Here is a 16359-nt window from a genome sequence, read left to right as displayed (position 1 = left end):
GTGCACAGGCCCCAAACCTGCAGACACAAACATACACCATACGGAGGCGCAGTGGGAGGCCACTCTGCTATGCTCTGATCTAGCGACCCAGCGTAGGCTGGTAACTCAGACAAGAGCTGCAGCCCAGGCCACTGGGGTCTTGGAATGAGGACTCCGCTCACTGCCCCCCCCCCCCCCCCCATTTTTCCTTTTTGTTTTCTTTTTAAAATAAAGTTTTCTCTCTCTCCGTGTGCTGTGCGATTTCAGTGCCCCGCCGGAGTGGTGCAGTGATAAGACGCCCGACTACTGTGCCGGAGTACCCGGGTTCAAACCCGACCTCGGCGGCTGCGTTTCGATGGAGGCGAAACGAAGGGGCGTCCGTGTGCTGTGCGATGTCAGCGCACGTTAAAGATCCCCTGGTGGTGGTCGAAATTACTCCGTAGCCATCCACTACGGCTCCTCTTTCTCTCTTTCCACTTTCTCTCCCACCTTCCTCACTTCCCTTACGGCTCGATTGAGGTGTCCACAGAAAACAAGTGAGACAGTTACCGCGCCTTTCCTTCATATAAATCAATCCCCTGATGGGGCTGGGACAGGTAGGTTACCACCGCTTGCGGTGGGGGCTTGCCTGCCACCGAATTTTTATCTGCTGTAGGCCGTCATTGCACCCGCCAGCGCTTCGGTGGTGGACGACGGCTGTTGTTGCGGCACGCGTCTTTCTCTCCCTCTTCCTTTTTTTTCTTCTCTATTTTCTCTTCTGTCTGCACGAGGCAGCGGAGGTGGATCAGCTACAGAGCCAGTAGCAGGCCCGTGAATTTTCTTTCCCTTCTTCCTAAAGCCACAACAACGTTAAAGATCACCAGGTGGTCAAAATTACCCCGTAGCCCTCCACTACAGCACATCTTCCCTCTTTCTTATTTCACTCCCACCTTCCTCACTTTCCTTACGGCCTGTTGTTGTGGCTGTAGGAAGAAAGAAAAGAAAATGCACGGGCCTGCTAATGGCTCTGTAGCTGAGTCACCTCTGCTGACTCGTGCGGACAGAAGAGAAAATAGACAAGAGAGAAAAGGGGCAGAGGAAGACGTGCGCCGCAACAACAGCCGTCGTCCGCACCACCGATGCGGTGGCGGCTGCAATGACGCCCTGCAACAAACAGATAAAAATCAGTGGCAAGCTAGCTCCCCGCCGCAAGCGGCGGTGACCTGCCTGTCCCAGCCCCATCAGGGCAAGGATCAGCCACTCTTCCTCCTTACGGCCTGGTTCAGGTGTTCGCGTGCAAGTATGACACAAATACTTCGCCTGTAATTTCCTGCAAACCAATTTACTTTTACATTACCAATGACCTTGAATGGCTTGGAAAGGTTAAATTGGGACGAACCTTCGCGCGGAACAAGCTTAACCAGGTGTCCCCCAAAAAGTGAGACTGCACCCTTGCGTTAAGAAAATGGCTTTGAATCGTGCTCGCCCAGTAGCCACTCATGTGTCCGCCGAGAGTTAAGGTAGCGCGGCTTTTTATTCCTTAAAAAATAAATTTATGCTTCATGGTGAAAAGGTACGTCACATATGAACGGTGCCGTGCTTTTTCTCGTGTGACTAGGTTCAAGCCATGCTTAAACCTGCACCTATTTTTAACTCGCCGCTAGTAAAGTATACAGCGTCAAAATATATAACACACTAGAGAATAGATTATTTCGTCTTAGCTGCATAGAAAAGAAATGCAGAGCACAGTGTGGTTCAGCGAGTAGTAGTGAAAATATTTATTTGGCAGTTTAAGAGAGGGATTGTTGTGGTTTGGGTTCATAGACTGGGAATCCCTTGGCTGTCACTGCTGAGCGTTCTCTCGAGGAGTTGCTCCTAATTACAAAAGTTCCAGCTGAATACAGCCGCCTCCTACCGCTCAGTTGCTCGTTGATTTACGCCATTTTCTGATTTCTTTGGCAGGCCCACCCCACATGGGACATGCACTTCATTTAAAGAACCTATATTTTAATGTTGTGCCTCCGCTACGCTGATGGCAGCCAAGGCGCCCATATTCCGTTGTTGTTTTCGGGAAAACCTGCAGGGTCGGCCGGCTTGTTCCTTTGCGGCACGGCAGCTGCTCGGTAGAAGTCAAGGCGCTTTTTCAAGGACGCCACAACCTGTCATTAGATACATGGAAAGCACAACAATATTGCAATCATCAATAGCACTCATGCGGAAATATCAAAGTCGTCAGCATTAGGGAAAATTTTCAGTTAAGTGATAGTACAGGTTGCTGAGAGTTGAATAAATTACATTTGGAGTGCCTTTTACTTAACACTACTGCACAGTGCATGTACAGCTACCCTAGCGGACAAGAGAGAGAAAGAGGTTTATGACTAATAACGTCTCTCCATTCTCCTTCATGCGTATAGATTTTAGCTCTGGCTTCTAGTTGCACAAGCTGCAAGTGTTTAATATACGAAAAACGCTTAAAAGGCACCTTATGTTATGGTTCATTGTTACGCTTGAGAAACGAGGGCGTAGAGAGGCTGTTGGCTCACTTGAAGTTTGACCCCTGCTGACATATTTTACTTCCTGGCATGCCTTCGAAATTTGTAGCTCAGCTGGGAGAAGATTTGAGGAATCGAAAAATGTTTTTATAAAGTCTAGAAAACTGAAGCAATAGCAGCGGGCTTTCGGAAACTTTCCCAATCCTCAAAGGGCAATTCTTCGGTGGTTTCACAGTTACGAGAGCTGTAACTTGGTTCAAAGAAAACAGGAAAACGACAGCGCGCCACGGGATTGCTTTATTTGAAGGATTGCGTCCCCGGTGTGTAAGAATCCGACAAGAATTGCTGCAGGCCAGAAATTTTGAATCCACATGTGACTCCCGCTCTGACAGACGAGCAAAACATAATTTGTGCTGAAAGACACGAAAATTCGGTCCGTTTCGACGAATAGAATTCTAGATGTCTTTTCGACGTTGTTGCAGATGGTTAAGCCTCGATTTACTATACTGATCCGTGAATAAGGGCTAATCTGCTGTGTATATTTATCGCTAAGATGCAGCCCCAGTAAACACGCCTTAAGTGCCTGAAGCGATGGTGGCGACTTTATTTGTCAAAGAGGTCATGTCGCTAATGCTTTTCCTGAAGGATCCGCGGATACCATTTCATGCTCCACGGCACACGCAGGCACACTGCGTTCGGCGAGCGGCGAGAATAGCGACTAAGGGCAGAACTGCGTGGGAACCTGTACCATGACACTAGGCGTGCGCACCAGCCGACCTCGCCATCTAGTTCAAGTCGAACTTATGATTCGACCACCACAAGATCCTAACCTAGCCCCGAGTGATAAGTTCTTATTTCCAAGAGCAGAAAAAACTTTCTCAATAATTACTTGAAGAAACCATCTGGGAACATGTCTTGCCAACATTATTTTCAGCAATGCGGAAGTTTATAAAATACCACGGCAAGTATCTTAATAAAGTACACTGACGAAAACTCACAGCGTGGTGACCATGCGCTGTGTAACGCTTGAACGGCAGCTGTTTGCAGAAGCAGATTCAACAGATTTAATTATTATTTATGATCTATATATTATTCTATATTGTATAGAAACTTCTGGTTCCGTGTCGTCAATAAAATGAAACACCTTCGATTGATTTGCATATGCAGCTTTCTGGGACATCCTTAAGCTGTGAGACAGTGACATGGGACATTATGAGATACTGCTGTGCACACGCATGAAAACAGTCTGAGCTCCCAATGAGTCACACATATTTTCCTTCAAAGTGTTTCCTGTGCACGCATATAGATACCTAATGGGCCTGGGTTTTCGAAATACTTGTGAATAAACTGCTAAATATTGTCAGATACGTTCAAAACCATTTTGAAAGAAATGGTCGAAGCTTCCAACGCGTAGAAACATTTTCTTTCTGAGTTTACCCTGCACTCGCAACGACTAGTTAAGAGTGCCCTGGAAAATAATGTGTTACATTCTCAGAAATACACTGCAAGAAAATCTATTAGACAAGCAAAGTTTTCTATTCAAAAAGCGATCTGTGCACATCCATAATTAACTGACCTACATATCATTACAGGCAATAGGTGACGTCTCACCATTCGTCGGACTTTTTCGGAATACCCCCTCTTCGTTAGCATTACGTGGCCAAGTTTAGTAACACGCGTCATATATTAGTAGCAATCTCACTTCTGCATTGCAGTCATACAGACAAACCGGTGTTGGCAATCGCCTGACTAGTAATAGGTACTCACATTTGGATGAGAGCGGGCCAGATTGTTCAGCTCACAGGGGTCTTTGACGACGTCGAAGAGGTAAACGTAGGTTTTTGATGCGAAGTTCTCTTTGGGCCTTTTGCCGCACGTGAGCGTGGCTTTCTGCCTCCATCCTTTAGAAAAGCGCACATTCCTCTTGTACAGTTTCCTGAGTACGTCGGCTACGGTTGACTGAGCCATCAGCTTGTCCAGGTCATCGACCGGGCGACTGCCACCCGGCGCAGAAAGGCGCTGGTCGAAATTGTCGAAAAAACCGGTGCCCTGTAGAAGCAATTTGTAGCGCGAATTTCGGATTCCCGTGGTGTTCGTGAATACATTGTCATAGTTGTAAAACATCTCGGTACGAGGAGATCGCCGTCCCCGAGACAACTGCTGCCACACATCGTACCCGTCCAGCCCCTTCAGCTTCGACGAGTCTCCTCCTGAAAGAGCACATAGTAGATCATAAGGGACCAGCGAATACGCTCAGAAACGTTCATACAAGCAACATTACGATTACATTCAGCTTTTAAATATATCACAGGTGTGTATGCCCTCAACTATTTGCACAAAAATGAAAGTAAAATGATAAACATAAAAAGCTAACATCCTTACGTCCGCCGCTATGGAGGATAAAAAAGTACAAGATTAAACAGCAATCGCCGCCACCGCAGTAGCAGTAGCTCAGTCGGTAAAGTTTCGACCGCGATATTCGGAGGTCGTGGTCTTTGATCCCACCAACGAGAAGTTCTTTTTTCGTCTATGTTCCTATCGATTATCTTCATGAGTGCATTATTAATCCACATTGATTAGCACGAAAACTAGGTATTTATGCTTGCAGTTGTGTAATGTAATTTTAGGTTCTTTCTAAAGTATTTCGACCACGTCGGCACGCAAGTTACATCACTGGGACAAATGCGTTATCCGATCATCGTTCAGTCGCTCTTCCTCCCACGCATGTGTTACTAGGAAAGCGTTTCAATTTTTCGTGGTTCAATTTGTTCTCACCACTTGTGAAAATTACACAGTTTTCTATACCTGATTCTACGACACATTTTACCCTTTGTAGATCTCAATAGCTTATTTTGCGAGTAGGTAAATTGCCACGATGGCAACCACTGAAAGCAAATTGAACAGAGCTTCTAATACCAGCTCTGAGCATCAGAATGATCTCTACATGAACGTTCACTGGGGGTTGTAGTGCACAGCAAGCAAATGGAGTGGATATCTACAATGCTGGTAATACAAGCATGTTGCTGTAGCTACAGTGAGGTGAAACGCTGATGTCAGTGGGAGCGTTCAGCAATGCTGGGTAACCCTATGAGATGTCTGTGACGTTTATGCGGTTACACCGCCAGCATCAGTGGTGAGCCTTAGCTCTTGTTGGAAAACTTTCGCAGGAAGCGTTTCGGGAGCCGTATGGCTGGGGGCCTATGGCATGCGCAGAAGACGACGAGGCAATGTTTACGCCGAATGACGCCAATAAAGGTTTCCCTAATGGAACAGTGTGTATTCCATCCTCGGTTACAATTGGGTGTGTGAGGTTACAGCTTTTGGTTATTTTCTTCTAACTTAAATGCGCGCACATCGCAAAACAGCCCACCAACCGGCGATCGAGTAGAATGTGGGTAGCCAGTCCGTGATGTGTATGAGTTCGTTGGACACCCTGCACCTGGAAGCAAGCAGGGGACTCCAGATGAAGGAGGCCGCCCTGGTGCCTCCCTCCCAGAGTGTTCCCTTCGCTCCTCGCAGGGGCCAATTGACGCCTCGGGAGTTGTGGTTGCCCCACAGTGCGCCGCCGTTGTCGCTGCTGAAGACGATGACGGTGTTGTCCAGCATGCCAGCGTCACCTAAGGCCCGAAACACTTCACCCACCGACTGGTCCATAGCGTCTACCATGCCTGCAGAGAGGGCACAGTACGTGGTACACCATAACGGAGGTTTTCACCGGAGTGTTTAAAACTGCCTGCATGTTATTCAACGCTGCGTAGAGAGGTTAGCAAGAAAAAGAACCCAAGAACTAGAAGACAAAAAAAAATTAAATGCAAAAACTAAAACTAAATAAAAACGTGGTAATAAAATTTGCTAGTGGGCCATTCCTAATGATGAACGAAACACTGTTCGACGTTTCTGAATTAGGCTAAGTATGATAAGAAATCATGTTTATCCGCAAAATCGCAGGCGAAAATTCTTCGAGCACCCTTTTGGCTAAAACAAAGGAGCAGGTTTTTGAATGTTTCCCAATTTATTGATGTGTATCTTTTCACCGTGTAGCAAATTGCGCACCAGTGTCTGCTAAAAGGAGTGCCCTGCCAAGTAGGGGCCAAACCCACCAGTGATCGTCGATGCTATAGTAGTGAACGCACAGTTTAACAGGGTTTATATGCACTGCGCTACTGCTACAGGAAATGCATGATGTGCATTCTGCTTTGACGGACAACTTTAATCCAACACCCCAGCTGCCCAATGCACAGACCACAACCTATGCCCAATCAATCCTCCGAAATTCTCGGCCGTAATCGAGGGAAGAGGTCCTGCTTCTCCACATAAGCGCGTGACCCAGAAGAATGCCATGTTCTGGCGACAATTTCAGCCACATGCATACAGACACATCGCACTCTTACAGCATTTGTACCCTAAACAATCTCAAGGCTGATGTCCCCAATGCTTGGAGTTCCCTTCGCTGCACTATGTAACGCGGGCCTTCCAGCGTCGCCCAATCCTTTCACCCATTTTCTCTACTTCACCCGACACATTGTAGACTGCACTGCTAAGAAGGGACCAACGGGAGGGGGGGGGGGGGGGGGGGGGGGGGCACTCAGCTTTTTAGGGCCCACCCGTCTTCGGCAACGCGATCTGTTAGATGCCACCACCATATTTAGAACGCGCTGCTCTAACCAAGTTCAGCGCGCATACAAAGGACAGGAATATTACAAACTATTGTTCTGTGCCAATGCTCGTTTCACATTGTCTTGTTGCTCTAAGTGGTTTTTCGTACTGGCTTGTTATAAGGACAAACAACATTTGAATTGTCTAACATCACAACTGAAACAATCCAGACAGGGGTGCAATTGATATTAAGAGTCAAATTTTGGCGGAGAAAATCGCAAGAACTGCCTTAGCTTTGTTACAAGACAGCAATGTGATTGGCGGTTATATGCGACCCCAAGTTTCGTTTCAGTGTTACCCCAAATCCATCATTCAGGGATACCTTCAACTGCGACGCAACTGTGGGATAAGGTACTGAAGATACTGCTACGTGCAGGCCAATGGAAAAGGTCCCAGCTTCCACGCGTTGCTAAAATTGGCCTTGATTTTTTTTTTTTTTTTTGCGTTCACAGAGAGTGGTTACCATTGCCATAAAAACCGAAGGACTTCGTTTTTGAAAATACGAGATATCTGCGGAGAAATGTAAAATATCAATAGGCTGCGTTATATCAAATACTCGAGACAACTGTGGAACATTATAAGGTAATTTTATTAACACGCACACATAAATTGTCTTAGTTTTCAATGCATGGCAAAAATTTGCCTCTGAAGTTTGTCCTGCGTTCATAAATAGTAATTAAATATTTCTATAAAAGCCACTCGGGTGTATGTTTAAAAAATAATAGCTAGGAAATAAAAAGCTGTCGAGAGAACATCAGCGGATATATTTTGTTATTGTGATGTTAAAGAGCGAAACAAAACACATTCAGAAATGCGATACAAATATTTAACATATAGTGTGACAATGTGAAAACATCCCTGCTGTCTCTAGTTGTCTGGACACTTCGTCCTCTTTGTGTTTGTAGCGCTTCATCTCTGCCTGTCGTTGTCGCATCTCAGCGTCTTGCTGGCACTTTTGTCGCATGGTCTCGGCTTCTCGCAGTAAATTCTTCTTCCGCATGTCATTGGGCAAGTTGAAGACCAGCACTACGAGTACGATCGTTAAACGCCGACATCTTCCCCCACACCAAGCGAACCTCTTTTCGCACGGCGCGCCTCATTCTTCTGTCGACACGCTTCGCCGCTGTTTGCGTAATTTTGGGGACGCCTTCACGCTTTCCAAGCGTGGAAGAGAGTTATAGCTGAGCGGGTTTTCACGTCCGCTCCGCTCAGCGAGCTATCGGGAGCGCTACTGCGCATGCGCGAAACGCTTAGACAGGAGCGCTCAAGCGGAACGTCTGCTCTTCCCCGCTATAGTACTCTATAATATTCTAGAGCACTATATCCCCGCTCCCGCGCGAGCCAAGCGGAGCCCGGAGCGGCGCAGCGAGCGGGCCTCGCAAAGCCTTCTGGTCTCTTGTCAACCTCACTCTAAGTTTACAGCCCCATTGCTGTCGAATAATGTAGTGAAACTACAAAATATGACTATTTAGTAGCTCTACTACAAAAAATTCAGTCTTGATTCATAGCTTTTTTGCTATAACTCTACCTCTGACCGATACGCGGCACGACCGATACCTTACGCTTAAGTAGGCGAGGAACCGCTGGGCTAAAACTCTGTTTATGCGCTATGCTCCATTGGGGTTCTGCTCGAAAGTATGAATGGAGCGGAACGCAAGTCCGCTCAGCTATAACTTAATAACGCGTTAACTTCGAATCGGCCGAGGAGCGAGGGGCCGAGGAGGGGGTGTCGCCAAGGCGCTGGAGATGGGCACTGGCGCCAGTCCGTCCAGAACTTGTTCAGACATGTCCGACGCCAAGGAATCTCGATGCCATGCAGTGTAGCACCGAGGCTTGTCAAGGGACGTCAGGCGCTCGCCGGCACCTGCTCAGCTCCAGTTGCCGACCTCTGCGGGAGCCGCGCAGAGGTCGGCAACTGCCCTAACTCGGCGTCCACCGCCCTAACTCGGCGTCCACCACCCTAACTCGGAGTCCACCTCCCTAACTCGGCGTCCTCTGAAAAGGCCGTATCAACTTGGCTTGTCTCCGGTCCTGTCTATAAGTGAGATGACTGCAGGCAGAAGGTCTCAAGTAGGGCATTAGTGATCAGGTCTGCACAATACACCCACTCCGGTAAAGCAAGAGCACCATTTCTTGCTGAGCTATGCCTGGCAATAGCCTTTTCCTGCACTATTCCGCAAATTAGCAATAAACTACCTTGAATGGCGGAGCAAAGGTGGCATGCTTCCCCTCTAACATTTTGAGCGCTTGCTTTTAGGCGCCCACTTTGGGGTTGCGGTCTTCCTCTTCGTTAATAAAAACAGTGCGAACAGGAAGACACAAGACAAGATAAAAGGAAGCTACAGGACAAGCGCTGACTCACAACTCAGCCTCAGCTTTGATTCCAAGGCCCAGACAAAATCAAAAGTTACGAAAACGAAGCTTTCACGTGAAACACCCCTGGGTTCACCTGCTAAACAAGAAGTCACTCAAAAAAGAAACCTCCTTGCCTGAAAGAGCAAGAGAAGTCTTGCTGACGCCACTTGATGTCCATTGAAATAAAATATCCTTCAACCAGTTCTCTCGTCAGCTTTTCTTGGTGCCGATACAAAATTCTAACTTTGAAAGTGGCAAAGACATAACCTTTCCGGTCTCCCATTGCCATTCCTGTGAGACAGGGAAGGAGAAGAAGAAGTGTACCTGGTTAAAATTTTGTATCGGCACAAAGAAAAGCTGACGAGAGAACTGGTTGAAGCATATTTTATTTCAATGGACATTAAGTGCGTCAGCAAGACTTCTCTTGCTCTTTCAAGTAAAGAGGATTCTTTTTTGAGTGACTTTTTGTTTAGCAGGTGAACCCAGGGGTGTTTCACGTGAAAGCTTCGTTTTCGTCACTTTTGTTTTTGTCTGGGCCTTGGAGTAAAAGCTGAGGCTGAGTTGTGAGTCAGCGCTTGTCCTGTAGCTTCCTTTTATCTTGTTGTGTGTCTTCCTGTTCGCGCTGTTTTTATTAACAATGGATGTTTACCAACTCGCCCAACAAAGTATCTTGGTCTTCCTCTTCGTGCTTTTCTCTCACAACGACGCGGTATGGCTCTGTTTGCTTGGCGATAGATTGCTTCTGCGCGCTCCTTTACAGCATACGTTGTTTCTCGCTATTCCTTCACTGGTATGACGCCTCAGAACTCGGAGAGCGTCATCGTTTACCTGCGCATCCCGGAGGAAGGCGATAGGGTGATTTCAAATTCTTAATGGGGGTCAGCAGTCATAGTGGAAAACGTCTTATTATTGAAAGCGAGCAGTCCTTCGAGAGCATTTCCTTCGCACAGTTCGTAGTCTTCAGCTTCAACTGGTCCACGATTTCGCAGGCTTCAGAACGCGTAAGCGCGTGTACGGGGCAGTCCCCGTAGCCCAGTCCCCTATTTTTCATCTCATTCATGGCTAGAAAAGAGGTAAAGCAACTGCCCTGGCAAGGTCACCGACACAGCCGCCCCTGCCTGCAGTACATCAAACGAGCCTTCAATTGTGACGCGTGCGACAGGTATACAAGCGCTGCCTTCCTGTGCCACCTAGCTGATCCCCACGCACTTGCCGGTGAAATCCTGAGATAAGCTACTGCAGGCTGCACCACATCAACCGCGGCGGCAGAGTCGCGCAAAACATGACGCTGCTCACCATTTACGGTCATTTCACGTATATACGGCTCTAGCCGGCTTATGTTTTCTGCGTCGAATGTGGTGAGCGTAAAAAACTCTTTCTCCGTTCGACAGCCTCTCGCGATGTGCTCTGGTTAATTACAGCGAAAGCAGAGTGCCGGATTCCTCTTCTCAAAAGCTTTAGCACCATCCCTTCTACCTCTCTTCTTCGCCAACACTGTTTCTTACGGCTTCGCTGTTTTTACGGTCCTGCTCGATTTTTTCTTTCTCTGCACGGACGGCGGGTACCCGGTTCTCATTCCGCGATGGCCGCTTTATGGAATCACTGTGGTGCTCTGCGACTGCCCGCACGCTCTCCTTCCTGTGTCGTGCCTGGCCTGAAGCTTCTGCGAGCTCAGAGGCGCGTTCCACGCGTTTTGTTTCGGCCCGGTCTTGCCCCCACAGCCGCATTTCCTCCTTCCCACTGTTGTAAGTCTGTTCTAGATATATTTTGTCTACAACTTTGTCCAGGTCATCATATACGTCGGCGGCCTTGAGCCATGAGATTAAATTTGTCTTCAGATTGTGAGCAAACTCAGGAAAAGACTCGGATTAAAGTGAAGTGAAGTGAAGAAGGAAGGCCGCTTTCCTGGACCATAGACGGAAGGCGTCGGCTGAGAGACCATACTTATCAAGCGTATCGCCTTTGCTATAACGTAATCGTCCGCCTCCTTTTTAGTAAGCCGAGCAAGCAGGACGGCCGCCTCACAAGGCAAAACTGTCAAGAAGGGCTGGGGTCACCTGGAACTGAGAATCTCTTGCGCACAAGTACGTTCAAAATTGACCAGAAAGAGCCCTATATTCTCAACTATCGTAGAAAGCTACAGTATACCTTTCATTTCAGGCGGCTTCGATGTCTGAGGACTCGCAATGGCGACCCTGGTCGCTTTTGCCAGTTCTGCCTGAGCTTCCGCTAGCATCACTTCCAATCACTTCGTTTCTCCATTTCTCCTTTTCTTTCCACAATCTCCACTTGTCTTTTTCTTTCCTCCATTTCCTCTTTCTTTTTCCGCTCTATCTCTTCCGATCATTTTACAAAATTATCAACTTCAAAGCCGTCTTTTTAAATCACTTTGACTATCTGCTGTTTTTTCTCACTTTCCCATAAACAGCTGTTCCTCACATATCAAGATTTGGTCCGTTATTCGCAGCTATCGCCAGTCCATGACAGCCCTATTTTTGACCGCAAGTCACTCAGGAGAACGTTGGTGCAAAGCAAGGTTCAAATTCTAACAGACATCTATAACCAACTTTACTTACCAGGAATAACACCGCACGTTATGCCTGACAAAACTCAAGGAAAGAAGGCGATACACTCACCAAACCGGAGGGAGAACAAAACGCAGACCATCCTAGCACTGCCAACCAGCTATCGCGCTTCGGGTCCGGGTTTTAAGGTATCAAGGTTTCGTTCGCTGGCCGCGACGGCCAGGGAGATTCCGTCGCGTCCCCTCCAGACGAGCGGTACTGAACTCGGGGGGCGCTCTCGACGGCCTAACCTTCGAGCGGCAACGCCACTTGAAATCTCCAATCCGGAGGCTGCTGGCGTCGTCCCAGGGGTGCAATAGCGAGCGCGCTGGTCTCCAGCTGCGAATCGGCCACGGCACGAGAGTCAGAGAAGGGGTTTACTTCTAAGACGCTGGTGGCGGGCACTAGCGCCAGTCTGTGTAGAGCTTGTTGACTTGTCTGGTGCCAAGGCTTCTCCTCAGTGCGCCGATGTCATGCGACGTAGTATCGGGGCTTGTTAAGGAGCGAAAGGCGCTCGCCAGTACCCGCTCGGCTCTTGTCGACCGCTGCAGGAGCTGCACGAACCTCGACTGGACACCCTACATCTGGTCGACGAGCCCAAGTCCGCGCTCTGTTGAGGCGTCATGAAGCCTACCCGCACCACCGCTATAAAAACGTCTCTGCATCACATGTGCCAACGCAATGGTAGCTGTTGTTCTCGACACCCAGCACAAGGAGCGAACTAGTCCAATCATTTCATCTTGCTCACCGACCGAAGCTGATGAAACCGCCATTTCCCTTGGCCTGCACAAAGCCAACTGCATTGGCTCATAGACCCTCAGGCGGCTTGTCGGAATTACCCACGCGGCCGCATTCACTGCCGTGCCCTTCGGCTTCTCCCCTCCCCTCAAAGAACCTCGGCCCACATTACATTGTCAGGGTTCCGGGACATGCCGGTGTGCCGCTGACGCACGCTTGAGCATATATTAGCCGAGAGACACCCGGACGTAGATCGTATCTTGTTCAACTCAATCTGCTCTGACATCTTAGGCCACTATTGGGGCCTCAGAATTGGCCTTCTTATCCCACATCTCGGACAGGACCGTCTATTTGTAGAGACCAGCATATAGTTATACTTTCCCCAATCTTCGCATGCGCCACAAAATTCATCCCATATTTTTCGCGTCGACATGTCTGATGTATCACGTCACATCGGAACGTCCCTTCATCGCCTGGCTCTCCCGCGTTCTACGTCCCACGAGTGAGCTGTGGATGAACGCAGTGACCTGCGTCGCTTGAGCAAATCAGCTCAACCTCATCAGTGTGGCATGCGCGGCTGCTCTCGCGGCCGGGTGCCGCTAGACAAGAAGAATCGCATGCGCCGAATACATACCATAACCTTTTTTTAACGCAATTCCTTTATAGGCCCTATTGTGTAGAAAATTCGGCGTCGGCCTCGTCGACATTGTGAGCGAAATATCGTGGGCATGCCTCTGGGTAGTTGACAGGTAACATGGCCAAACAAACACCCTAAGGCTTCACTTCGGTCTGACGCTGTCGCCGCTGCGACTTCGCAAACTGAAATAAATGTGGCGCCCGTCGGGACTGCCAGCTGTAGCCGTCGCTAACACCGCCTGCTTTTCTTCAAGGGTTGGTGATAGTGGCGCGGGTTACCACACACACATCACAGCTGCGAAGAAGTCCCGAGTCCTCTTCCAGTGTTAACTACGAAAAAATTTCAAGGCAGCTGAGATAGCCGGACTATAAGAACAGGTACCAGCAAACCGTCCCTGTTGCGAACAAAACAAGAACATCTGTCATTAAACGTACAATAATTTTCTTGAGTGCGCAGAAGTACGTGTAGAGAAAGCCACGTGTCTGGTCTGTGGTTCGCGTGGTGCTAGTTTTCAAAGTATATAAGAATCTGTGTTTATCGAAACAAACATCATTGAAAGCCAGCGCTCGTTGTGTCGTCTTGTTGTCTCACGTTTCTGTCTGCGTTTTGCGCTATTAATTTGAGATGCATCACCAATAAGCCCAAGCTGCAGTTCTTTCCGAGCGCTCTGTCGCTAGCTGTGGAAAGCTAAACAAAAAATGACCTTGGCGACAGGGAATCCAAGACTCGAGTGCGGCTACTATACCATCTGTGAGCCACGTTATAATGGACAACGTCTTTTCTGTTTACAGCTGCTATAGGCGAAGAAATTGGCGTAATTTTCGAGCTATAGTTTTACTACTTCAGCTAAAAAACCCAGAGGCAGCCAAAACGCCAAGATGACCTTCAAGCTCGAAAAAGGTCGAACAGGAACCTAGCGCGCCTAGCGACAAGTCTCGCTGTGCAGTGTGCTATTGTCAACTGGTGCATAGTCATATGACTGAGTTCTTTATTTATTAGGGGTAATTAATTACAGTTAGTTGTATAAGTTTTAATAAAAATTGAATTTTACAGTTTATCATCGTCATATGTCATTGCATAACTTATTTCGAGCACAACTGCACTAGACTAAGTGTAGGTCTTAATACTCTAATTCCTGGTGAGAATTCAACTTAATAACATCAGGTCATATATATGTCGAGGACGACTCCACTACACTAATCTCATTTTTTAAAATTATTAGTTAATTAGTAACTGTAAGAAAAATTTAGCATTATGCTGCAGCACCAAGATATATCGTTCGAAAGGTTTTGACGAGTCGAATCCCAAAATATATATCATCGTACAGCTTTTGCTCGATTTTAAGTGTACTGGGGGTTAAATCCCTATCATCTTGTCATCTATGCGCCCAGAAAAGGAACGACCTCTAATTCTGTCGCATCGATACCCGTGTGCATTTTTAACGCGACAGTGCTAAGGAACTGGTGTTAAATAAAAGCCGGCGTCGGCGTTGTGGTTGTAACTCGAAAATCTGCAGCGCCGATATTATTATTATTATTATTATTATTATTATTATTATTATTATTATTATTATTATTATTATTATTATTATTATTATTATTATTATTATTATTATTATTATTATTATTATTATTATTATTATTATCATGCGGCGCTCAAGCAGTCGTGCGGCTCTACCTCAACAGATGGCGCGTGAGCAGTGTGACGTGTCCAATAATATAATAATAATAATTATTATTATTATATTATTAGACACGTTACACTGCTCACGCGCCATGTGTTGTATACTAGTTCAAAGAAGCCAAGAAGACGCGCTTCAACGCTTGTGCAATTGATGCGGGGCTACCTATCAGTGAGGGATGCTCGAATGAGTTCGCCTCCTGAGAGTGCGCATGGCGCACCTAGGAGGAGGAGAAAACGTTTATTTAGGATGCTGTCTGCTCCTGGTCGCCTACGTAAGACTGACGCCGAAAAGGTAGTCAAGGTAGGTGAGACTCTATAGAATGAGAACCGAATGAGAAGGCGACGCGAACAAGGCTCTATAACACTATCACGTTCAGCCCTTAAAGGCGAAGCTTAAGCACCCTCCAAATTTTTCTCACCTGCATAGATCATTCAACCCTCCAAATTTTTCTCACCTGCATAGATCGTTCTGTTTTTCTCTCCAATGTAGGGAAACTTGTCGACGTTCTCCTGTGGCGCCTGAAACTCTTCGAGACCTCCTGTACTGTGTGCTGTCTGGTAGCACAACACAAGCAAGAGCGGCTGCAGGAGATGAAGGAGGATTAGAGGCAGGCCATTCGTGTCAAGTGAATAAGTTTTACAGAACTAGGCATACAAACATCGCTTGCACTAAAGAACAAACGAGCACGGGTCCATCTCAAAGTTTTAGACATCTAGAGCACTCCTGGACTATATGCAGCCCTCATTTAGCCCAAGGTTAACTTTCGCTTTATAGTAATGAAAACTATTCCTCTCCCTCCTCGAAGTGTAACAGTTCATGGCTCGTGCGGCCGGCTTAAAGAGCTAATTTTATCATTGGAATTGACCAAGTTGCCGTATGTACCTTCGTCTTCTGCCGATTGTTGATGATATGCTGCGCCCTTCTTGAGTACCGCACGCTAGAGTAAGTTTTATTGTCTAACCACAATGGTTCCTTGTTCAGCCAAAAGTCGAGACCGGTGTGGTTGCCCTAAAAACAAGAAAGCATGAAAAAGGGAAAAATGACAATCGCGCCATGATTGCACAACAAGAAAACAGGGCCGACCTTACAAACTACCAGGGATACTGCCACGCCCATGTGTCAATAAAGAGGCATTGTATAACGTTTTCATCTCGATTTCACAATAAACATATGATCTTACTAAAATAAACCCACCATGTAAAGCAACCGCAGAATAATGCAAGCAAGTTTTATAAATCACGCGCTTGTGCACCTATTTTCATTCGGGAATGATCA

At 47.2% G+C, this 16359-nt stretch overlaps 2 protein-coding genes across 2 annotated transcripts in view; one reads left to right on the top strand and one right to left on the bottom strand.

Moving 5' to 3' along the window:
- LOC146198055 (uncharacterized) overlaps window positions 1–16359 on the top strand; it is a 188073-nt gene that overhangs the window by 81014 nt on the left and 90700 nt on the right. The gene's annotated exons all lie outside the window — the stretch shown is intronic.
- LOC146198058 (arylsulfatase B-like) overlaps window positions 1754–16359 on the bottom strand; it is a 35789-nt gene continuing 21183 nt past the window's right edge. The window contains exons 6-10 of the mRNA XM_084591841.1: window positions 15967–16092; window positions 15539–15665; window positions 5825–6118; window positions 4218–4660; window positions 1754–2117 (exon numbers count right to left, since the gene is read on the bottom strand). Of these exons, the coding sequence (XP_084447967.1) occupies window positions 1983–2117; window positions 4218–4660; window positions 5825–6118; window positions 15539–15665; window positions 15967–16092 (1125 nt within the window). The 3' untranslated portion in view covers window positions 1754–1982. The remainder of the gene's footprint in view (window positions 2118–4217; window positions 4661–5824; window positions 6119–15538; window positions 15666–15966; window positions 16093–16359) is intronic.

The sequence above is a fragment of the Amblyomma maculatum genome, chromosome 2, assembly GCF_055883805.1.
Source record: "Amblyomma maculatum isolate TAMU_Amacu chromosome 2, ASM5588380v1, whole genome shotgun sequence".
In the NCBI taxonomy this organism is placed as follows: domain Eukaryota; kingdom Metazoa; phylum Arthropoda; class Arachnida; order Ixodida; family Ixodidae; genus Amblyomma; species Amblyomma maculatum.
Note: the sequence above shows the minus strand (reverse complement) of the source record. Positions and strands in the feature narration are given on the sequence as shown.